We start from the raw sequence: 26,161 nt of genomic DNA on the forward strand, positions 1-26,161 counted from the left end.
AATATCGAATTTCTCTAAGCATTTTACAATTTTTAAAGGCGGTTTCGTCAAAACTATAGGTCTATCGAAATTATACCAAAAGATATAAAATAGAATCAAATTTTTTCGAAAATTTTAGCCTTTTGAAGAACGATGTCATCACCTAGAATTAAAAAAAGGACGTGAAAATAGTGGATGATATATCGCATTTAAACAAAAGGGAGTATAATATGAACATAGAAGCTTGAACCAAATACTCGAAGCCCTGGACAAAGCGTAAAAAATCTTCTTCTTCTTCGTTCTTCTTGTATTTAGGCTTTAAAGCTTACATACAAAGAATCTACATTACACAAAAAGTAAAGATTAGTGAAACAACTAAAAATTGCAGAATTATTTTTGGTAGATAATAAAAAGTTTTCGGATGTATTTGTTTTTAAATTTAAGTGCACTAACACTTGTAAAACTTCTTCCTGTGACTTGGACAATGATGGTGTGGATTTTCGTCTTGCAGCATAGATATTTCTTCGAACGCAGAAATGTCCTTCGTCGTCAGCGGTAAATTGCTGAAATTTTCCTTCCTCAATTCCTTGTGGACAATCTTTAAAGGTCTTTCACATATCTTCTACAGCTTCTTTCCTCTTTGTAGAATTACTAAAAATTTGCCGGTCAACGTGGATATTTGGAGCATGATTATACTCCACCGATGCATTTTCAAGAATAACTTAATTTTCATCACCTTCCTTTGTGTACACTTTTTGTTGACGCCCTTTTTTGATGCATCGCCATCTAACTTTTCCATCTTTGGAGACATGGGCCTTTGAATATTTATATTCATTAATTATTAATTAAAGTTCTTCCCTTTGACTATACATAGTCGTTGGATTCGCCATTTAAAAGTTAAACACTAACGTCTAAAGGACAAAACTATACCGTAATACTTTCAACTGAAATGAATAACTGAAAATATTTATATTATTACTTTCAACTATAATCAAATTTGGAATTTCCGGTCACTAAGACTTAATCCCCAACTTTCTAGGCGATGGGGCAGCAGGTACTTGGGATTAATGGGCCCATGTAGTTCATGGGGCAGTTAAATAACGCCGTCTCTGATAGTGCCCAGTCATCTTTTAATTTGGTTACAATTCTTGCTTTAATATATAGTATTTTTCATATAAAAATGCGTGCACGTCACAATTTATATAAAGTGACGTCACTTATATTTAAAATTTCCAGAACGTCAACGTTAGAGTTCAAATTTTCCTAACACAGCTAATAATACGAAACCCATACGGAACTGCTCGATCTTTCATAGGCGTCAACATGGTATAATTATCAGAAAAATGTAATCATCATTATATTGGGAATTTTAGAATTATATTGAATAAATAACCAAAAACATTTGTTATTATTAATAATATAAATTTTATGAAATAAATCTTTAAGTCTAATATTCCGCAAAATATTAATTTTAATTAAATATATTAGACAATTGTACGCAATTGGTACGGGAATACTTCAAATTTTTTGACAGTTCAGCGTGTGGTAAAATTGTTTAAAGTGTTGCCGCTTTTTTAGAGTAAGAATTTTGTTTATGTTTTGATTTCTTACACAATTTGATCATAACCAGGAATTCAAAATAATAATAAAATTAGACCTTAATAATTATTACAATTTATTAATTAATAGATGTAATCAATTGTTTGTTGTTTGTTTGTTTTTTTTTATATTTTGTGTGTCGTATCAGTTTTTTAGGAACCAGCTGTACCATCTGTAGAAATAAATTTATAATAATACTTAATAACCTTTCATTTTTGTCATTTCGTATTTCCCTACATTTTCCACTATCTCAAAAAGGCAACAGTGTTAAAAGAAAATAACAAATAGCAAAGAATTTTCAGTTAATAAAAAATTGCATAGCACCACATAATATTAAAAAAAAGGAGCATTTTTAATAAAATATTTATTATCTATATTCATGTATTAAAAATATCCATCACCTGCAAGTATAAAAATAATAAATAATCCTAACAGAATCAATCACGAAACATTTGAAGAGCTGGCAAATAACCCGATGAGAGATAGAGCCAAGTGAATCGATTACTGTAACATGTGTACGAGTGGCAGACGTGTCATCCACCAAAGCGTTTAAAACCAGCTAGTGAGAAAGAAAAGTGTATTTTCGGGGGTAACTACCCCCGTCCCGCGGGACCGACTTAACGCTCCATTAGGGTCGCTCAGGGAATGTAATACACTAGCTAACATGTTCGCATTTACTCACTTAATGAATTGCATTATATGATAACAAATAAAGATTATTAGATCCCAAAGTACTGCGTTACAAGCGGATGTCTGATTTCAATTTTTAATTAATAAAAGACAGGATTAATTGAGTAAGACTGTTGAGGGGACACTGTTAACAAGACTTTTAGGCTAGCGCCTTACTCGTTGGCTATTAAGCAAATGTGTTAAAAAATTTTCTTAATAAAATTTTTGATTGAAATGAGGAACATGGGAAATTTTATTTTATTTTAAAAAAGTTGCTCAGATTTTCGGTACAAATTCTAAGTGAAACCTTCTTCTTCTTCCAGTGCCATCTCCGCCGCGGAGGTTGGCAATCATCATAGCTATTCAAACTTTTGGGACGGCTGCTCTGAAAAGTTCATTTGATGTACATTCGTACCACTCTCTTAGGTTATGCAGCCATGACATTCTACGCCTCCCTATGCTTCTCTTTCCTTGAATCTTTCCCTGCATAATCAATTGGAGCAAGGTGTATTTGTCAAGGTGTATTGGTGTTACAGGAGAATGTGGAAAATACCATGGACAGAAAGAGTAACAAATCAAGATGTTCTGCTGAAGATGGGGAAGGAATGCGAAGTCATAAAAACCATACAAACGAAAAAACTGGAATATCTGGGACACATAATGAGAGGAGAGAAGAACTTTCTGCTTAGACTCATAATCCAAGGAAAAATCTCGGGAAACAGAAATGTGAGACGTAGGAGGATTTTTTAGTTGCGAAATTTAAGGGAGTGGTATGGGTGCAGTTCAATACAGTTGTTCAGAGCTACAGCCAACAAAGTAAAGATTGCTGTGATGGTAGCCAACCTCCGATAGGAGACGGTACTGCAAGAAGAAGTATTTGTCTCCACGTGTAATATGTTCCAATTTTCTTGTTTTAATTGTATTTAAAATTTCTATTTATTTATTCATCCATCTCAGAACCTCTTTGTTTGTGACGTGTTCTGTCCACGATATTTTCAGAATTCTTCTATACACCCACAGCTCGAATGATTCACAGAAATTAAAAATTTCGTAAACGTCTTTCCAAAATGGTTTCTAAAACATTGTAAAGAATTCCATTTTTTCTAAAAAAAATTACTCATATTTACAAACGTATACACGTTCTACAAGTCAGAAACCAAAAAGCAGATTTAAACTTTTGTAAACCACTGATCCTACCAGCTGCGCCAACGACACTCCATCTATTATTCACTACAACTAAACATAAATAGTGTCAGCGTCAAAATTACTGAATTTAGAAGGACAACATGCACTACGACGTCGTGAATTAGTTATGTATTTTATTGCAGTGGCAAGTTAAAGTTCATTTTGTCCGTTTGGTTTTTAGTTTTATGTTACTGCAGTGCAGTTCCTTTTTAGGACCAGACAGAGCTTTACAGCCGTACTTTAGACTGCGGCGTTAAGATCTTTGTAGGGATTTTTAATTTTTAAAAAGAAAGTTTACGATCGCTGCTCGGTTTTTAGTAGTTGTTAAGGTAAAAGAATATATTATAGAGGCTATATTTTGAAACAATCTGAATAAACATATTTAAAGCTTTTACAGGTTGGTCAATTGCATATTTTGTTTTAAATTTCCGAAATACGATAAAACGGATATCAAGTTATGCTGTCTGACGTCGTAAATTTTCTTCTTCTTCTTCTTAATTATTCTTCTTAATCTTAACCCTTGTATGGTCCCCCAACGCATACTTTTGCACCATCTGAATTCCATTTGTAACCTTTGTATGTCATCGGTCCATTTCTTTGAGGGTTGACCTCTGTTTCTGTTTGTATTTGGTGTCTCCATTCCAAAATTCTTTTCCTCCACTGATAATCATTAACTACTCTTGCACATACCTGCCCAGTTTTATTTTAGTGTTGGTATTGTTTCAATAACGTCTGCTACTCTGATCTTTTGTGTATAGTAGCATTATTCATTTTATCACATAGAGATACCCGTAACAATATTCTTTTCATTTGTGGTCTTCGGTTCCCACAGCTATTTCATTTTCACCAAAAAAGACAGATATTACTTTATACTTTTAATAAAAACTTCTAACGTGTTTTTAATTTGGATAGGTCGCTGCTAGTTGCCTCACATAACGTCTATCAGCAATTTGTTCTGAATTATTCGTTGATTGAAAATAGAACGCCATTAAATATGCGTTTTCAAGGACGGTTTACACTAACGACAGCATGAAATACAAATAACACGTTTAGTAATTATTATACTAATATCACGTTCTCGTAATAACCTAATTTCAATCTGAAATGCAAATAAATAGTTAAAATGTAACTCTATTACGAATTATTAAATAACTTAAGGTTTGTACCCCTTATGTTACACATTGCTCTTTCCGCAAAGTTGTAATTTACCCACTGTTGTTCTTGTGAGTATTATGATTTCTGCACTATCGGTCAGCACTGGAAGAATGCACTGACTAAATCATTTTCTTTTCAGACACATTGAAATCTTCGACCTGAAAATATCCTTCATCATCCCAATACAAATGCAGCCAAAACTAGGTTTGTTCTTCTCTTCAGCTCGATTTTTAGGTTGTCTCTACTTATTCTGATCTTAGAATCCAAATACTTGTAAAAGTCAAATGGCTCGACATCCATGCCTTTAACGGAGATATTTTTGTGTAGACCAAATTTAGTCAATCTATTGTTTTACAGTTATATTTTAGATAAACTATAAACAATTTTGTCATGTTGTCTCCTTGTCGAACGTTTCTTTAAATACGAAAGATGATAGTATTCATATTAGGTCATTAAGTTTTACACCAGCTGTAGCATACTTATAGATGTATTTGATGAGGAATAAGTATCTGTGGTCTATTCTACATTGACAAAGTCGACAAAGACAAGTATCAGGAATCTATTATATTCAATGGCCTTTTCAATTAACGATTTGATGGCTTGCAAATTACCAATTGTTATGTATCCAGCTCTAAAGCCTGCTTGCTCACAAGGTTGATAAAAGTCTAGTTCTGATGTCAATATATTAGTTATTATCTTCATAAATAACTTTTAAAGGTGATATATGAAGCTAATATGTCTATAGGTCTTCAGTTTCGTTATCATCATCATTCTAGCTTTACAAACCTCAAGTGGGTCCCAGCCTCCTCAAGAATTTCTATCCAGTCATTTGAATGGATCTATCAAGAAGAATTTTTCTAGCTAGGCCATTTTGTTTCATCCGCATTACATACCCTATCCACCTCAGATGTCATATCTTAATATATTTTACAATATCTGGTTCCTGGTATATTCTATAAAGTTCGAAGTTGTACCGTCTTATCCAATCCATTCCACTTTCATTCATCTCTTAATCTCTCGCTAGGTTCGCCGTAGTACTTTATTTTCGAAACAGCCTAACATATTTTCATTACTTTTTATTAGAGTCCAGGTCTCTGAACCATGTTAGGACTGGGAGTATTATTATTTTGTAGAGTTTTACTTTTGTATTTCTCGATAGCATTAAGGATATAAGGAGATTGAATCCAAAATAGCATCTGTTGGCCGTGCAAATTCTGCGGTTTATCTCTGCGGTAGTATTATTTTCAGCATGGACATTTAAAAAGACAGATGAATCGAGATTTAAATCAACAATCTCGGAATAGAGTCCAATGGAAAAAAAAGGGGTAAACTACACATAGCATGAAGTGTTTTTGTTAAATAGTTTTGAAGATATTATCTATCTCTCTCTCTTTCCCTGTAGCTGTCTCTCTCTTTCTCTCTCTCTCTCTCTCTCTATCTGACTTCTAGGTTTATTTTGATAAGCTTAGATTGTGACATAAGTTCGACAGGTATTGTTGTCTTTGCATATATTTCGGGCGATTCTTTCATAAAGTATCAGGCAGTAATAAATGCTTTCGTAAATTTGTGTAGAGATTTTTAGGGTATCCAATGCCCCTCCTATGCGCTAGGGTTTTAGCCTCTAAGTATTAAAACAAAAAATATTTTTAAATTATAATAGAAATATTTTATCATTAATATTTTTAACAATAGTTAATCCATTGACTTGAGGTGAAAGTACGTATTGGTAACCTAGACAGTGGCTTCGATTCATAAACAATAACATTTAAGCTAACATAAGAAACATGCATTTAGATATTTATAGGTATAAATACGGTATATATCGGATCGTAGAAATAAATATTTTAAATAGAACGCAATCAATCAATAATAATTAGTCATTGTGGATATTAGAATAGTAATTCGTAGGTTATCGTAGGTCCATGTATTAGTGTTAGTGTTAAATGAAAGTAGTGGCACATAATCCAATCATCCCTTAAATACCACCTGGGAGTTTTTATAATACACCGGTCCGACAGAAAGTAATAGTATATGTGGATGTAAATGCAACCCTCTGAAAATAATTCTGGCGGTGCCCATGGCGTGTGATATTTATTTTCTTTTTCGATTAATAGATTTATAGATATTAGATGCGGAACTTTGAGGAATCTCTTTCTGAATCCAGCAGAAGAGCATATTAGGGCTCCGTAATTAACAAAAATAATTGGATAAGATTGAGTGATTGAATCAAGCATTTAGAACAATGGTAGGTAAGATGAAAATTATTATTATATTCTTTAATCTTCGGAAAAATGTAGCATAGATAATAAGGAAATTAAAATACTGTTCTTATAAATATTCTGAAATATTGGTTTTGTTTTTTGCTATAAAATTCTATTGTAGAACTATTAATTAATTATGCTCATCAAACAGACATGGACCAGTAGATACATTCTTCCGCAAATATATACAAACTCAACTCGACAGCAAAAAATGGGAAAGGAGTATAACAAAAGCGAGAGAAGAGGAAACGCGTCAGTTGGTCACAAAGAGAACAATTGCATCGCTCGAAATTCAATAAAAAAACAATGGATAAGCGTCAACCATGATGCCGATCTTTTCACACCTTGGGTAACCCCTTAGCAGGGGCGGTAAAAAAGGTGGGGCACGTCTCGCGCGTTAACACCTCGCCTTCTTCATGGGTTTTCACACCATGAGCTTTTTAATCTCTTCGCTGCTTTTGTTCTAGATCTGAAAGTGAGGAGAACGGTCGTGGAATATGATACGCACGAAGTGAGAAAAACAAAAACAGGTAGTTGTGGTCTCGGTGTACTGTGTGTACCTATGTGTGTAGGAGCTTGCGGAATGACACCTTAATTACGTTTTTATTTAATTAGTGCTTAGGTCTTGCTCAAAGTTTATAAAGTGGAAGTGGCGACAGGGGCGGAATTCGGATTTATTTCAAACTGACTTCGTTTCAAAATTTTTAGAAGTATTTGGCGGATAATTTTGGTCACTTCATTACGAGTTCAACCATATGTAACACTAGGTATTTTATCTTAAATAAATAAAAGTTCTTAGTATCAAATAGTTTTGAAGTAATTCAGTAATGAATATAGAGTGCTGTGATTGTGACATTAACTCATAAAACTAATAATAGTGTGACGTTTATTGAAAAGTTTTGTAAAATAAATTGTATTATTAACTAAAGGTGACAGTTGTTTTAACATGTGTTGACATGTGTTTTTAAAGCTCTGCAATAGCGATGGTTTTTAATGAAAAAGAGCGATTTACTGTTTTAATAATGAGGGGCATGAAACTGACATATCTATGTTTCGTAGACCTTAAGAAGGCATTTGACCGGGTCAAATTAAAGGACGTTATCCACTTATTGTACGCAAGAGAGATACCTCTAGAAATAATCCAAACGATCGAAAATATCTACCAAAACAACACAATAAAAGTAAAAGTGGAAGAAGAACTAACCGACCCTATTGAACCTGGCAATGGGATAAGACAGGGAGATTCCCTGAGCTCTCTATTATTCAACCTGATTATGGATGAAAGAATAAAAAAAGTAAGAACTAAAAAAGGATAACAAATGGGAGAAAAACAACTTAAAATAATCTGCTATGCAGACGACGCAATACTACTCTCTCAAAGTAAAGACGATTTACAACGTATGCTGCACCAATTTAATATAACTGTGAGAAAATTTAACATGTTAATTTTCACAAACAAAAGACAATGCATGGTTACAACAGCAAATTTACTAAGATTTAAATTGGAGCTGGAATGTCAGATAATAGAACAAGTGATGGAGTTTGAATATCTAGGCATCATATTATCTAGCTACGGAAAGCTCGAAATTGAAGTGGAAGATCAAGTGAATAGAGCAAACAGAGCCGCAGGCTGCCTGACTAAATCAATATGTAGAAATAAAAATATCGGGAAAGAAATGAAAGGCAGAATTTACAAAAAAGTCATCAGACCAATAATGACATTCGTGGCAGTAACACGACCTGACACAGAGATTACAAAAAGGATGTTAGAAATAGCAGAGATGAAAACACAGAAAAATTGACGGCAAGACACTATGGGAAAGAGCTAGAAATGCAGATATACGACATAGATGCAAGGTGGAGAACATCAAGAACTGGGTAAGGCATAGAAGAGTAGAATGGAACGATCATATAAGCCGAATGACAACAAATAGAGTAGTAAAGACGGCAAGAGACGGTTTTTCAATAGGAAGACCACGGAAACGATGGAACGACAATTTACTGAAGGCATATTGAAAAACGGACAGTCATGTCTACATATAAAGAAGAAGAAGAATAATGAAGGGCTATGGTGATTTAAAAAGATCTTATATTGAAGAAGCCAACTTATTTAACGATACTTTCCCAAACCATTCCTATTCATAAGGCGACAGTACAAAAAATTATAACACACTTTAAGAAAACTGGACGAGTAAAAGATGGCATTCGAATAGGTAGACCAAAAACTGTTATAAATTATAATAAAACTTTAGATTTAATTCAAAGTTTCGTTGAAGATCCACGTACATCCTCACTCAGAGCTGCACAAATACATGATTTAGTACATAAGAATTCATTTAAACCCTACAAAATCCAGTTGTTGACTACCTCCGTAGATTACAGTTTAGTGAGATAATGACGAATAAAATTGTTACTGATAAGAACGTCGTTAACAAGATTAACTAGAAAAGAAATTGAACGTGCCCTGAAAACAAGTTTGCAGCCAGTTTTAATGAGATATGGTTTCAACAAGACAGGGCTTTAGCTCGTTTTGTTGTAAATGTTAAGATCCGACATTTCCCGGGCGATAGATTGGTAGATTAGATAGTATTGAATGACCTCCTTGTTCACCAGATTTAAATTCTAATAATTATTTTTATTGGGAATACATGAAAAGTAGGATCTATAAAACTAAACCAGAAAATCTTGCAGATATTTTTGGCGCAGATCAGCAGGTATATCCAAATTGATGTAAGTAACAAATGAAAAAAAAAGACAAATCATGGACAGAACAACCATAATCATAGAAATATTATAGCACATACAGCTGATTTGGTACGGACATATACAGAGAATGACAGACCATCGCCTACCGAAGCTATGATTGGATTGACTGCCACCTGAGCGAAGAAAAAAAAACGAGAAACATCGAAAACAACATGGCTTGATAAAGTCCAAAAGGAAATGTCCTAGAGATATCTATGAAATGGAAACTGGGCTGATAGACAGAAATGGAGACTGGGAACCGGAAGGCGCGGAAGGTCAAATGCGATCATTTTTGAAGATCAAACGTAGAATAGAAAAAGCAAGACCGGTCAAAATTATTATTATTAAAACAAACAATTATGTTTTTCCAGTGCTTTTGGAATGTGGTTTCATACAAGGATATTTAGGATTCGCTGGAATGGAGTCTTTCAAACACGCAAGCTGTGTTAAGAAGAAGTATTAAAAAGAGGAAATGAAAATATGGAAAACGTTTAAATATCTAGGCTGCGTAATGCAAAATGACAACAGTTATGTGATTAAACTATTATTCCAATGAAAAATACCTGGCAGAAGATGTGTTGGAAGAATCTTCTAGCTAAAGTAAAGGAGGATATGGTTACAAATAAGTACTACAGATATTTTCCGCGCCGATGCCAGTAAAGTAAGCATAGCCATAAGGCTCCCCAATATTCGGTAACGTATTGGCACTTAGCGAAGGAAATTCCATCATCAAAAAACTATTTTACGTGAAAATTTCGTAAATGTTTACACAAAAATTAAATCCGAGATCTGCTCCATTGACTGAAAATTTAATACCTCTTTTAAATTAATGAAAACCGCACCCTAGAGTAGCACAATAATTTCCAGATCTAATCTCCAAAAAGAATAAAAAACCAATTCGATTCTCCAACCGAATTGGTACGGTGCTCAAAGAAATCGAAGTTTATCGAACTTTAAAATTACCCATATGTCGTAATCCGGTAGAACGAAACGAAATAACTAATCACCACAGTGTTGCCGCTCCGCACAGGCAATCTGCCGCCCAATAAGCTACCGGTTCGAAAATTCAATTATGCCCAAGTGAAGAGAGTCCCTGGGGGGTAGAGACGGCCCCCTGTTGGAGTTCAGGGGGCGCATGAATCTACACCCTCCCATCCTGCTCCATTCCCCGTTCCGCCTTGGACACGCCGAGTACATTCGTTTTCTACTTTTGTTTTAATACTGCGACTGGAAAGAGACTCGATTCGAATCTTATTTTAGGTTATTTAAAATAAATGTTAATTAGTGTTTTTGTAAACTTAATAAATATCGTACTAGATATCGTAGATATAAATTTGTGTTATATAGTAGGTTCGTTGGATCTTTGCACAAACGTCATCATTCATATTTACATGAATTGTGATGATCTTATTTTCTAAAAAATGAGCATATTTATGTTGAAAAACAATTAAAAGAAGTTCCAGATGAATATCTGACATTATAAAAGAAGTACCAACTACTATTAGAAAATGTGTAGAATAACTGATAGTTTTATGAAGTAGTACTCATTATTAAGCCTGCATATAGTCACAGTAATGTTAGACTAGATAATAGAGGAGTTCCAAAAGCCATTTTTTAATATTCAACGTCCTCTTCTCTTTCATTCCAGTGCTTAGACATCTGCTCAACAATTTTTTTTTTTTGGCGTCCTACAATTTTTCTTTCTTTCGACTTGTAATTCAGTTATTCAATTTTATTTATACTGTGTCTATATTGTTTTATTTTTTTCTGTTTGCTATTAATTTTTCATTTATCAAGTAGATATTCATCGCTGGTGTTGCATCTTCATTTCTATGTCTACGAAGCCTTGAAATGTCTTTCACTCTTCTGAGAGATCTGATTTTGTAAACTTTCACATCTCGGCTTCAGATTTGATAGAGAACCAGTTAAGCTAAGTGAAACAGTAACACATTGGTCACCAAAAAAAAAAACAAACGAGAAAGTTGTTCAAGCGCTTTAAAAAATGAAGAAATATAAAGCAGTTGAACCAAATGATATTCCTGGGGAGTGTAAATATTTTATGGAGAGATGCGAACAAGTTGGCTAAAATGTATGGACGTGAGGCAAAAACCGACGAATAGAGAATATTAGTAACTGTTTACAAAAACAAGAGAAGCCATTATTCAGGTCTATCCTAGCAATTATTCTATAGTCTATAATCTAAAAATATCCATCTAGCAATTATTCAGGTCTATCCTCCAACAAGTGACAGGTCGATGGAAGAAATTGAAAAGTTTTATAACAAGATAGATGAGATAATGCGACTTAGAAACAAGAGACTGTTAGAAACAAGAAGAAGACACTGGGTTCACAAAAAAACAACAGAAAACAAGAATGGAAAGCACAAGAGATCATGAAATTCATGGGCATAAGACGAAGACATAAAACAAACCCAATAGAATACAAACAAATTAATAAAATCATTAAAAAAAAGTAGAGAGAAGCTAAAGAAAACTAGATGTCAACAAAATGCCTAGAAATTGAACAACTTCAGGAACGATACGACACCTTTTCTGCCTATAAAAAAGTGAAAGAAATGACAGGTAGACACAGAAGGAGACAAAAAACAATATTAAGAAATGATAATAATGAAATATTTATACGTACAGAAGACAAACTGAAGAGATGGAAAGAATACATTCACATACTTTTTGACGACGATAGATCTTGTTCTTTAATTTCCACGAGAAATCATGTGGTGGGCTCCAGATAAGAAAGTTGGCGATGAATACGAGGGTTATAAAAAGTCAAATTTTTTACGTTTATGGATGTTACCTTTTGTTTATGTTGATCTTGAGCCTATAGTTTTTACATAGAATATTTATTTTATTAATTAGCTATTCTTACTGTCCATCAGGCTTTTCGGAAATAGACTATTGTTAGTGTATCTGATTTTATTAATACTTATCGACTAATTGGTATGTCGGTGGCAATATCATCTAGAACATTTACAAATTTTATGAGAATATACGATAAGCATAATACGGTACTGTAATAGAAATACGATAAAGACAGGGAATTAAATTAAGTTGAACAAACAGTAGCTTACCGTCACCACCCAACACCTATTTATGAATTATTAGTAACTATTGTATTAAGTCGAATTACTATCCATTATAGCGTCTTCCAAATATTTTGTTTTCCTTCTCGGCAAATATTTTTGTTAATTATAACGCAACTTTGCCGTGACACGGCTCATAAAAGGGTTGGAAGCAATAACATCCGAGGTAATCAACGAACTGGTCGCCGGAATAGGGAGCAGGAGGCGCGGGGAGCCCATAAATTGTGCTAATGGCCCAATGGTATTTCATAAGTCACGACACGCCTGTCGGACAGTTAGCTTAACCCTCATCTCCGGCGACCGAGGTTAAATTACTTGTATACGGCCAAATAGTTTAAGGACGTAAATTGAGTGACTTTTGCGATTAGGTATTTACTTAAAAAGATCATTTTAATAAATATGTTGATACGTAATTTTGCTGCTTTTTTGTTCGTTAGTTTTTTAATACCAGCAAAACTTTAATGTATAAAAAGTTTAACATATTTTCTTGTAAGTGGCTTCTTCGTGAGCACCACTATCATAGGTTCTATTTTGGGTTATACTAAAATTATTATCCTTTACAGACATGCCTTGTCTAGCCGTCTCCAGAAGGGTCTTCTTTGATCTTCCTCTTCTATTCGGTCCAAAAGCCAGAAACTAAAGAATTCTTCTTATTGGTTAATTATAAATTTTGCGTTTAACTTACCTCTTCTTATTCTTAACTGGCTTTACAACTCAGAGTGAGTCTTCCCCGCATCCACTATAGCCCTCCATCCTCTACTATTTTACGCTTCCATTTCCCCATTGTTGTACCCAATCCTAGATAAATCAGCTTTAACATCATCCTTTCATCTTTTTCTGGACGGCCTACTGATCTTTTAAAGTCTGGTTTCTCAAAAAACATTGTCTTTAGCACTCCGTCATTCTCTAATCTTACCACATGACCTGTCGATCTTATCCGATTAGCTTTTATATGCCTGACGGTGTTTTCAGTACAATACAGAATCACCAATTGAGCATTGCGGCGCCTTCTTCACTCACTTGTCAATTCATCTCTTTGAGGACCAAAAATTATTCTGAGAACCTTCCTTTCAAGTACCAGTAGCTTATTTATTTTCCGCTGATGTAGAATCCATGTTTCTCTTCCATATGTAACAACTGGGAAAATAATTGTCATGTATAATCTTAATTTAGATTTTGATTTTAGTAGCAGTAGTAGTAGTAGTAAGTAATAGATCTTAATATTGCTGAGAGGGAGTATAATGGTCTATTCCCCGCAGCTATCCTTTCTGAGTCCTCTTTTTCCATGTGGTTGCCATCTGTGATTATTCGACCCAAATATTTAAACTCTTTTACTACTTCGAAGTTGTGGTCATTAATAGTTATGTTCTGCCTAACTCTTGGTTCTTGGACTTTTGGTTACTAGCATGTATTTCGTCTTCTCTTCATTTATTCGAAGACTCAGCCCACCTGTTTCCTCCTCGAGTTGTGAAAACACTTCTCTCACGTCTTTTGTTGAATGAGCGATTGCATCTAGATCATCAGCAAAGGCCAACAATAATTTTGATCCTCGATTTGTAAATCCCTCTGTCAGCTCAGACGATATGTTACTTATTGCAGCGACTGTATTGCAGCGCTCAGTCTATTTGTATTTATGTCTATGCTATTTATACCCAATATTAATTACAATTTACGTTTGTTTCAGGACAATTAGATAATTCCAAAGACTTTTCATCGGCAGATGGTTTAGGTGGTTATAATAAAAAGAAAAAAAAGAAGAGGCGTCATAGGTAACTACTTATTCCCATTATTACATACACTTTCTCATATTGCATTACAGAGTGTGTAACAAATTTTCAATTTTGTATTTAAATTTTCTATTTACGGGTATTTTTTAATTACCAAAGAGAATTCTCTGCCTTTCATCAATATGATTAAAATAAAATGCTATCAAAATATTACATTACAGTATGAGGTCCTATTGTATACCTTCTATGTTTCTGTTTTATTTACGCTTATCTATAGTGCCCAATTACTGTATTTATCTATGAATTTCCTTGCCATCGCTTTTACGAGGTAAACTCATACCACCTCTTGGTTCCTTGAGGTTATTTTACTATTACTTGCATTACTCTCGATCTTGCCACAGTAAAATTCTGACTTACTCTTCTATATCTTCCCTCTTCTTTCCTTCTTCCCTCTTCTATATCTTTTTTTTTTATTTATTTATTATTTATTTTATTATTTATTTATTTAGTATTTATTTTTAATTATTGTTTTCAATGTTTCATATACCCAGTTGCAAGTATACAACTGCACAGTTGCCTTTGCTGCCTTTTTTATTTATTGTTGAAATATAAGACGGTCAATATTTTATTCACTTTGTATCTAGTAAAACCATGATCACAAACCGAATTCCCCACAAACACATACACAAAGACACCTAGATGTCTCCTAGAGAAGATGTTGTGAACCGAATAGACAACGCCTTGATAGAAAAGCGGTCAGCAATAAGCATTCTGGACGTAAAAAGTAGACAAGGTGCATGCTGCGACTCAGATCACCTACAGGATCAGCCAACAGGTAAAAGAAAATCAACCAAGAAAGAAAATTCTAAATTTGGGAAAACAGAAAACACCGAAACTCAAAAAAAATTTTTAAGAAGAAATAAAAAGGAAGCTGACTGAATATGAAGAAAATAAAGAGAGATCGATAGATCAGTTAACCTAATAAGTAGAACCATATTAACTGCAGCAAAATCGATGCTAAGAACTAAAGAAAGGAAAGATGGCCAATGGTTTGATGATGAGGGTAAGGTGGCAACTGAAGAACGAAATGAAGCACATATGTAGAACACACAGAATATGAGCTATTGCAAGAGGCAGAAAATGAAGAGCTCCTAGATGTGATGGAATACCCGCAAAATTGTTTTCAGGAAGAGAAATAACAAAAAGGATATATGAGATCATACACAGAATATGGAGATAAGAGAAAATGCGAAAAAAGTGGAATTTGAGTATCATTTGTCCAATGAATAAAAGGGACGATAAACTTCACTGTCAAAACTATAGGGTAATCTCCTTGCTGTGTTGTGAATATAAAATATTTACCAGTATACTTAACCATAGACTATAACCCCTCGCAGAAAAGATCATTGGAGAATATCAGGCACTAACTATTCACGGTTAAGCAGATTTTAAGCAGAGCTTGAGAACATGACATATATGTCTATAATATTTTTCTTAACTTTAAATAGGCATGACACAATAAAGAGAAAACACTTATACAAAATATTAAGTGAAGTTGAAATACCGTCCGAACTAGTAAAGCTCATCCGAATGACGATGATGAACACAGTATATCAGATGCAGATACATGAGATGATACACCCATTTCAAATAACACAAGGGTAAAAACAGGGTGATGGGCTGGTACCACCAGTGTTTAATTTAGCACTAGAATACGAAGTTTAAAAAACATCAGAAGTTAGAATCATCATAAATAATATAAGCAGAATCAAAACAACATGTGAAAATACGTATATGGAACTTAAATCACATGCTAAACAAATAGGTCGGTCAATAAACACAAAAAAGACTAAAATTCTAGTACAATGTCGATCGAAGATAGCAACACGGCCCTCTTTGACAGTTAACAACTTAGAAAAAGTAGATAGTTTTATCTATTTAGAAGTCAACATCACAAAGGGCAACATTGACGATGAAGAGTTTAGCAAAATAATTATATATATATATATATATATATATATATATATATATATATATATATATATATATACCCGGTATTTAGGCGTTCGACGCCCTTCCGGTAGGGATCTATGGAGGAGTATCACCTAGCCGCAAGCCCTTATCTCTTGCCGTACTGCTCCACCATAGGCCGATCAGATACCAGCATATTCTAGACTAAGCCGCAGATTCATTTTAGAATTTTAAACTGCTGCGTTAGCCTTTTTTGTTTTCTGTACACCGAGCCCGGGGATTGAACTGACATCTCTCGCATTGAAGCGAAGGAGAAGCCAGCCGCCCAGCCCGCTTGGCTAATCCGATCGACCAAAATAATTATATACAAGATCATAATCCGACCGATAGTGCGCTACGGATGTGAAACTTGGGTATTGACTCAAAAATTTGTAAACCTCATGGATATCTTTAAACGAAAGGTACTGAGACAAATACTAGGCCCTATAAATGAGAACAACTGACGATAAATCAGGTACAATTCAGAAATAGATAATATATATAAAGAACATCTCAGCATGTCCGCCTACAGCGTCTTCAAGGAACAAGCCAATTTAGGATGGAAGAAAAAAAGCTTCCAAAAAAGCTGTTGAATGTAGGAATGCAGGGAAAGAGACCTATTGCAAGACCGAGAAAGCGATGGGAGGATGATTTGGGTAAGGATGTAAGGAAATCTCCTTGGCAGTCGATCGTGGAGGAAAATAGCTATATAGACCGTAACGAATGGAGATGTTTGCGGGACTCCAGGGCTCAAATTGGGCTGTAGAGGCATAGGATCGAATCCAATTTTAAGTCATTTGCTGAAATAACACTTTGCTTATTGTATTTCGCCAGGTTAAGGAGATTTTTCGTTTTTCAAACTCCTGCTTTGAGTTTTATTATTTCTGATTCATGTATCCTTATCAATGATGTCAGTATATGTACTTAGTGTTATGCTTTCAGTGTCAGTATATTTGACACCAGTTTCATCAGTAGATTCTCAGGATTTTTTTTATTACTCTACTCTAATTCGTGATGAGTTAATCTTTTTCTGTTCGGAAGTGCTTGATTACTTTCCAGATTTCTTCCACCTACGTACATATTTCCGTAGTAATTGTCTTCTTCTTTCTGTATATATGGCAGACATGGCAGAATTAAAGAAATACAGTAACATACCAACAAACGAATGGGAAAGATACCTGACGGAACTGTTTAAAGGAAAAGAAAATCATAATAAACACAATAACGTACCTGAATTAGGACACGAAATAGAAATACGTTTTCAGGAAGTAGAAATAGTCATAAATTCACTCAAAAATAGAAAGTCACCAGGACCAGACGGAATACCAACGAGCTTCTAAAACACGGAGGAGAAAGTATAACCATAGAGATGACAAAACTTATACAAAAACTAATATTGCACTAGAAGATACCAGATGCATGGAGAAACAGCATAATGATACCAATGTTCAAGAAAGGAGATAAAAAAGACCCCAACAATTAAAGAGGTATAAATCTACTGAACACCATACTTAAACTTACCACAAAAGTCCTAACCAACAAAATCAATAAACTAACAACTGTATCAGATGAAAAAGGATTCAGATCTGAAAGATCCTGCGTAGATGCCGTATTTGTACTTTCAATCAAAGACAAATCACAGAAAAGCCCATCGAGTACGATAAACCAGCATATCTATGTTTTATAAACCTGCCAAAGGCTTTCGATCGCATCCAAGTCGAAGACTGGCTCGAATCTTACTGTATAAAAGAAACATACCAATCAATATTATATAAACCATCGAAAACATCTTCTTCCATAATCGAATAAAGGCAAAGACAAATGGAAAACTAACACAGTGTATAACAGTACAAAGCGGAGTCAGACAGGGTGACTCGTTAAGCCCACTTCTCTTTAATATAATAATGGACGAAATAGTACGAGCAGTACGTAAAGGTCCTGGCTATAGAATGGGGAACAAAAAAATCCCAATATTATGTTATGCAGACGACGCCGTATTAATCGCCGAGACAGCAGACGAGCTCCAAAGATACAACAGCCAAAAAATACAATATGATAATATCAGCAGAAAAAACCAAATGTATGACAACATCTAAATACCCACTACGATCTAAAATCGAAATTGATAGGAAAATAATAAAGCAGGAAGCAAGGTTTAGATATCTGGGAATAGATGTAACTAGTTACGGAGATGTTGAAGAAGAAGTACGGCAACAAAGCTTAAAAGCCAGCAAAGCGGCGGGATCTCTTAATGACACAATCTGGAAGAACAAACACCTAAGACAAGATACAAAAACAAGAATCTATAAAGCAGCAATTAGATCTATATTAACATACACGGCGGAGACAAGACCTGACACATCTAAAACGAGACGACTACTAGAAACAACAGAGATTAAAATTTTCTATATAAAGTTTCTAGTTCAATCCAACTATGTATAATGTTCTTACACTCTCATGATCTTGGGTGTTAAGATTATATTTTCTTTTTTCCTGTTCTGGGTCTTCGTGTTATATTATTTTCCTTAATATTTCCAATTTATTTGGTATGTTGTGAAAAAATTACTTTTCATCCTCTTCTTTAAGTGCCGTCACTCAATCCGAAGTTGGAAAGAGTTCTGTTGAACTGCATCTAAACCAGTTCCTTAAATTTTTCAACCATGACACTTTCCTTCCTATACTCCTTCCTCCTCTTATCTTTCACTGTATTATTAATCTTAGCATTTCATATCGCTGCCCCTTCTTATTTTTATTGTATTTATTATTTTGTATTCTTTGCCCATTTCTCGTACAACTGCCGTGTTCATTTTCTTCTGTGTCTTTACTATTCTGAGCTTATTTATGTGTTCTTGCTTCAGTCCAGCTTTCAAGTCCATATTGTAGTATAGAAAACACATATTGTTCTGAAGCTATTTTCTTGTGGCATTTTAAATTAATTAATATTTAAATGGGAATAAGCCACAATTAAAGGTTAAAATACATTTATTGACGTTTCAATTTCCACTTCGGAAATCGTTCTCAAAATACAAACCTGTTCAACCTTCTGCTTGAATATGCTGGACGTAACTTCAAGCCCTTTGGTATTAGGTTGTTGTCTCTACATCTTCGTAAAAATTTGATTGAATTTTGACAATGTGCCAGTTTCTTGTATAGAATTTCCAATCTCCGAAAATTTTGAATAACGCTGGGCCCATAACGGTTTCTTAATATTGTTCTGAAGCTATTTTCTTGTGGCATTTTAAATTAATTAATATTTAAATGGGAATAAGCCACAATTAAAGGTTAAAATACATTTATTGACGTTTCAATTTCAATTTGTTTGTATTTTGAGAACGATTTCCGAAGTGGAAATTGAAACGTCAATAAATGTATTTTAACCTTTAATTGTGGCTTATTCCCATTTAAATATTAATTAAGAAAACACATAACATCTCAGAGCTCTTATTCCCAGTTCTAATCTAAGGTCTTTATTGTAGATAATTGTTTTCATTTTTACAAACGCATTTCTTGCCATTTCTATCCTGGCCCGTTTTTGTGTTGTTTGACCATTATTTTCTGATATCCATGTTCTGATATCCAGGTATTTGTATTTTTTATCATGTATTTAGTCTTTTTTATATTCATTTTTAGTCCATATTTTTCACAGTAACTGTTTGTTTCGTTTATTGTTCAGCAGAGCTTGCGATAATCACGGTGTCATCTGCATATTTTATGTTGTTAATAGTTCTTCCGTTAATTATTATTTCTTAACTTCCAGATAGTAATGCTTCTTGAAAAATGGATTCACTATTTAGAATGAATAGTAATGGAGACATGATACATCCCTGTCTAACTTCTATCCTGATTTCAATTTCTGAACTGGATTCGTTATTTATTACAATTTGTGCTCTTTAATTCCAGTAAAGGTCTGTTATTACTCCTTTTATCATGTTAAAAGCAAATAACGTGCCTTTCTGGTAGAACGTTTCTGAATCCAAACTAACTTTATCTATTCCTTCTTCCAGTTTTTTATTTATACGACCATGTATTAGTTTCAAGAATAATTAGAGAATATGACTTTGTTATTAATTATATTGTTCTGTATTCATTGCAGTCTACAGCGTTTGTATTTTTAGGGATAGCGCAAAATGTGGGGAGTAACCATTGTTTTGATAAGTATACGTCCTGATTTGTATATTGTGTTAACAAGTCTACTATAACGTCTAAGGTTTCATCATTTATACATTTTAAACTTTCTTCTGGGATTTGGTCTGGACCTACTGCTTTGCCTCTTTTTTTTTGCGAATTTGCATACTTTTCATTTAAAAAAAATCATTATTGCTTCAGTTTCTAATGTTATTTTATGCTTCTATATTCAAAGTTTATTTTTTTCCTAGTATTTTCTTTATTATATATTGATTTTCAATTAGTCTTCTGATATATTTTTATCTTCTACCATTTATTTAAAAGTTTCAAATTATATATTCATAATTAAATAATAAAGCAAAAATGTATATCACTGCAAGTCTCCCTTTACTTTTACACTTTTCTCTTTCGCACTTTAAACCACGCTATAGATACTTATTTGGGAATTCTAATTATCTCTGAAGTGTACTTTTTTAATTTCCAACATTGGGCTCTCCACTTAATCATCAAATTTTTTTGTTTCTTTGATCTTTGTAAAAAGGATAGACCTTAATTTTCTAAAGACCCTAAAATTTTTGTTGCGCCTCCATTGTCGAACATATTCATCATCTTGTTCTTCTCAGACATTTTTTATGAAAAATTATTGATACAAAATAATGTTTGAAACAATTTGTTAGTAAATATGTGTTTGCGCTCTTATGAATTTTTGTTTTAAAAGTGGATATCTTATAAGTTGGGTGCATATATAAATGAGGTTGTAAATACTGTATTATAATTTTTTTTCTTACATAGGTTTTTTGTTTGTTTGATCAGTTTTGGATTTAACACTAATATACAATTTTAAAAATCTGCAATAAGCAATATGCAATATCTGCTAAAGAGAATACCGTCAGAAAATATATGAAATTTCAGTTGACGTATCATAATAGTATGTTCTATCATTTAAATGGACAAGATTCTTCCTTGTCATGATAAGAAAAGCACAAAAAATTAGATATTTAGCCAAGTGGCGAGTGTATAAGTTATCTTCTTCTTATTTTACTTTTTGTAAGCAATTTTACTTGTTTATTGAGTTGTTGCATCTATGGAAGATTGTCATTCCATCTCTTGTGGATAGCTGGAGCGACAATCTTCCATCACTTCTACTTCTTGATGGTCTGTCCCTTGCTATTTTAACAACACTTGTGTCCGCATTCTACTGATGTGTCGTTCCATTCTTCTTTTCTATTTAGTGTCCACTCATTTGTGCCCTGTACATTAAATTTTGTTCTGATCTCGTCACTCATTCGGTTTTTTAGGGTGATTCCTATGATTTTTCCTAGAAATGAATATTCACATTTCTACTGTTTCCAGGATTCTCCGTGTTTTGGCTGTGTCGGGTCTTGTTTTTGATGCGTACGTCATTATTGATCTTATATTGGCTTTATAGATAACTGATCCAGCTAGAAAAACGTTCAGTGATAGACCCATTGGTCAGAGAAGAAGAGGAAGACCCAGAACAAGGTTCCTTTATAACATCGATGAAGACATGAGGCATATGAAAATACGTACTTGGTGGAGAAAGGCGATATATAGGGATGACTGGAGATAAATTCTTGGGGAGGCTAGGACCCACGCAGGGTTGCAAAGCCAGAATGATGATGGCAGTTTATAGATTCTAGATTTCATCTCATAGTTACTGTGTCGGTTCCGTAATACAGTGTTATTAAGACACGCTGTTACTCTATATTCTCTTTGTACTTGATCCCTTACTTCTTTTTGACTTCTCCATAACTGCTATTTAATGCTAACGCCATCGCTATTCTATTCGTGCTGGTTTTCCACAGTTATCTTTGCATTTTTAGTTGATGTCATCTTTAACAGAGTTGAATGTGGTTAACAATCTCGATATCTTGATGGATTAAAAGGTTCATGGTATTACTGATCTTTTTGTACTCCTTTATTAGCTCATTTATTCGTCTAAGTTGAGGAGGTGGTATGTTACTTAAAACAGGTAGCCAATGAGTGAGGGTTTTTATAATACCAGCAATCATTCTCATAGTGTTATTTATTTGAGTATCTATTTTATGTACGTGAGGGTTATTTCAACAGAGACTCAGATATCAAATGCAGGATAATTCTTTCATACGGCAGAAAATCGAGAACATTTGCAATGGTGATCACCAATGTCGGATAATTTTGACATGGCATGTAAAAAAGGAGAGGGTTATTTAACCAGGCTGAAGCACAATACTCTGCCAATGAATAAACAAGACTCAAAGCAGACGTGCGTAGAGTCGAAGCAGATGCTCTCCAGGTCGTGCCGCATAGTTTTTGAATGGTGTTCTATGATAAAGTCCTATCAAGAGTCACGTCCAGGCATTTTGGTATTTTCTTGTGGATGATTTTGGTATTTTTAAATTGTATATTGAGCTTTCGTTTTGCAAGTTTAATATTTAGATGGAAGCAAGGGACTTCTGTTTTATTTGTATTTGGCTGAAGTCTCCATTTGCGAACATACCCATTTTTTAAGACTTCTTTTAGGATTTTCTCTAACTCTGATAGAATGACATCTTATTGCAAACACACATTCGTCTGTTTAGCCAAATTTTCTTAATCTTGTATCTAGCATGTCTGACTTGTACAAGTTAAAGAGGAGTGGAGCAAGAACTGATCACTGTGGTAGCTCGTTTTTAGTTTCCTTGGGCAGCTGATATTGGAACTCATGATGACTTGTAACATTCTATCATTAAGCATATTGTCTATTAGTCAGGCTGTAAGTTTGTATGAGACTGTACGAAGAAACTTGTATATCTTGCCTTCTCTCCTAAGTGTATCATAGGCTGCTAATAAGTCAATAAATACAGCTAAGGTTTCTAAGTTTCCTTCATAATCTTGCCTCAATATGAGTGATGAGTGATAGAACTTAGTCCACACAGCTCCTATGTGGTCTAAACCCATCTTGTTCAACAAGAATCATCTCGAAGAGTAGAGTGCTGATTTTGTTATAGATTGGCCGTTCCAGTAGCTTTTGTGTTGCAGATAGCAGAGCTATTGGTCTGTAGCTCTTAGATGGTTTACCTGGTTTTAGGAAAGCAATTATTTTTTAACGCTTGAGTTCCTTCGGTTTTATAATGTCTGTAAAGAATCGAGACAACTAGACTTTTAGTTTAGACTTGGATTACTTGCCACAGGTTATTAAAAACTTTGAGTGGAAACCATAGAAACCTGAAGCTTTTCTTGGTATGTAAAACGGCTCGAGATTTCTGTTTCCGTCACTGTAGCTTTAAGGGATTTAAGATCTCGTTAGATGTTAATCGTGTGAGCTTTTTCTTTTGACGCTCTGAACGTTGTTACTGTATGTGATGCGAAGGCGTTTAGTTATAAGTTGTCTTCGCGGAAGGCATCGCTCTTCCTAGTTTTCATTGTAATGTGCAAGATTTTCTGATCGATTTTCGGAAGTTTAGGCTCTTAACAATTTCTATCCATATTTCATGTCTCGCTTGATCTAGGCTGTGGAGTAGTCCGTCCGCTACTTTTTGATTATAGGTTTCCAGAAAAATTTGGTGCGTCTCTTGGCTGTTCTGTGCCCATCCAGGAATATATTCCTTGCGGTATACATACCTTTTGGTGCACATGTCTTAGCAGTGCTTATTACAACACCAGCTAACCTTGTGTTTCCTAATCCTAAGCATTTATCTGTATCTATGGAGAATTTGGTCCAATTGGCTGTTTTGAGGTTCCATCTTGGTCGTGGAATGAAAGTAATTAGAGGTATTTGTGTACCTGCCTCAACTATAACTTGGCGATGGATTATATGGGAAGTCAGAAAAGACTTTTCGTCTTCCTGTAAACAACTAGGGGTAGGCCGTTGTTATCATTCGAAAGGAAACACAAATCAGAATTATATTCCTATTTTCAGGCTACTGATTTAAATGTAAAGCAATTCTTATCACCAACAATAAGTGAGAGGTTTTCATCGCAGTCTCTGTATCTCCTTTGCTCATGGTAGCTGTTGTAATCACCCACATATATTGCAGGCTGGTGATGTGTGCAGATGACATGGGCTGGTCAGAATGTGGCTGGTGGTTTGTAAATGTTATCAAACGTGATGTTTTCAATTTTTACGATGACTGTATGGATTTCCTCATCAGTGGAAGCAGATATGAAAGAGACGTTTTCTATGCTTTAATTAACACATGATGCTACACCGTAAGAACGGTAATAGGTTACTCCTAACAATTTGTAGCCTGGTATTTTACCCTCTCGAAGTTGCTCCTCAATTTTACAATAAATGTCCTGTATAGCGACTAGGTCGATGTCGTTACCTTTTAAAAAATTTGATAGGTATTGGCCATTGGTTTTTTTTATCTTTCTATGTTTATATGACAAATTCGAACTACAGGAACACGATTTCTTGTCAGCTGGTCCTGAGAGGCTTGTTCATACTTTATGGTAGAATGTGTCTTACTGTCAGGAGATTCAAAGATTGTCTGACTGCCAATATCTGCTAGCTAATTAAGCGTTATCCAGAGTGCACCACGTGCGAAATAAATAACTTTACACCAAAAGTTTATTATTCAAATCGTTGCATGTTTTTGTATATAGGTTCTTGGAAAGATAAATAAATATTGATCCCAGCCACTCCTCTAAACAATTCGTTTATATTGTAAACTGTCTATTAGTAAAAAATCCAAAATTAAAAAGCAAACTTGAGTACACTCTACACTTTAGAATAAGAAATTTATGACTTAAGAATAATATAAAATTATTTTTGAATATTTCTGAATAGAATATTCTTTTTTTTTAATCTAGGTTCTACAAGAAATTATTCAATGCCAAATAATCTACTCCATTCCAATTAAGAAGATTAATAATAGTTAAATAAACAATAAAATAACATTAATAATTTTGTATATCAACAAATTAGGTAGTTATTAAAAAAACTAATTAGGTAGCTAAATCACAGATTTGTGTAGAGGTAATGGCTCTTCTAAAGAGCTATGACGTTGTAAATAGTTGCGTAGATATAACTGGCAACGATACACTGTAAGGTTAAAGTGAAAACTGAAAAAGTCCGACACATTTATGATTGCATATGATAGCCCAGGCCATGTAGGTTAAAAATAACATAATACAGTGGTACTTCGATATACGAGCGCCCTAATATACGAATGTTTTGAGATAGGAGCTAGCAATATTTTGCGTTGAGATGAGAGCAAGATTTGAGATACGAGGAATTAGTTTTTATTTAAATTCATACCTCTTATTTGACTACTTCTAATGTGCATTGTAAATAAAAGGTAGTTTTACTGGTAATAGATCTTTACGGCCTCGCCATAAAGATCATTTTACGGGTCTGTACATAACTATTACTTAGACCGACAAATTAAATGGTCATTGGAAGTTAAATCAAAGTCAAGTTCAGATGTGAAAGCAGCTGAGGTTTACATCAAAACGTTTTCCGAACTAATAGAAGCCAAAGGATACATCCCCCAGCAAGTCTTCAACTGTGACGAGACAGGGCTTTTCTGGAAAAAGATGCTGAATAGGACTTACATAACGGCAGAGGACAAGACGATGCCAGGTCACAAATTTATGAAAGATAAATTAACTCTGCTTCTTCT

General features: G+C 34.1%; 1 protein-coding gene across 1 annotated transcript in view; it reads left to right on the forward strand.

Moving 5' to 3' along the window:
* LOC140437714 (uncharacterized) overlaps positions 1-26,161 on the forward strand; it is a 312,507-nt gene that overhangs the window by 162,211 nt on the left and 124,135 nt on the right. Inside the window, exon 3 of the mRNA XM_072527378.1 lies at positions 14,378-14,462. Coding sequence (XP_072383479.1) covers positions 14,378-14,462 — 85 coding nt within the window. The remainder of the gene's footprint in view (positions 1-14,377; positions 14,463-26,161) is intronic.

Source organism: Diabrotica undecimpunctata, chromosome 3 (genome assembly GCF_040954645.1).
Source record: "Diabrotica undecimpunctata isolate CICGRU chromosome 3, icDiaUnde3, whole genome shotgun sequence".
Classification (NCBI taxonomy): Eukaryota; Metazoa; Arthropoda; class Insecta; order Coleoptera; family Chrysomelidae; genus Diabrotica; species Diabrotica undecimpunctata.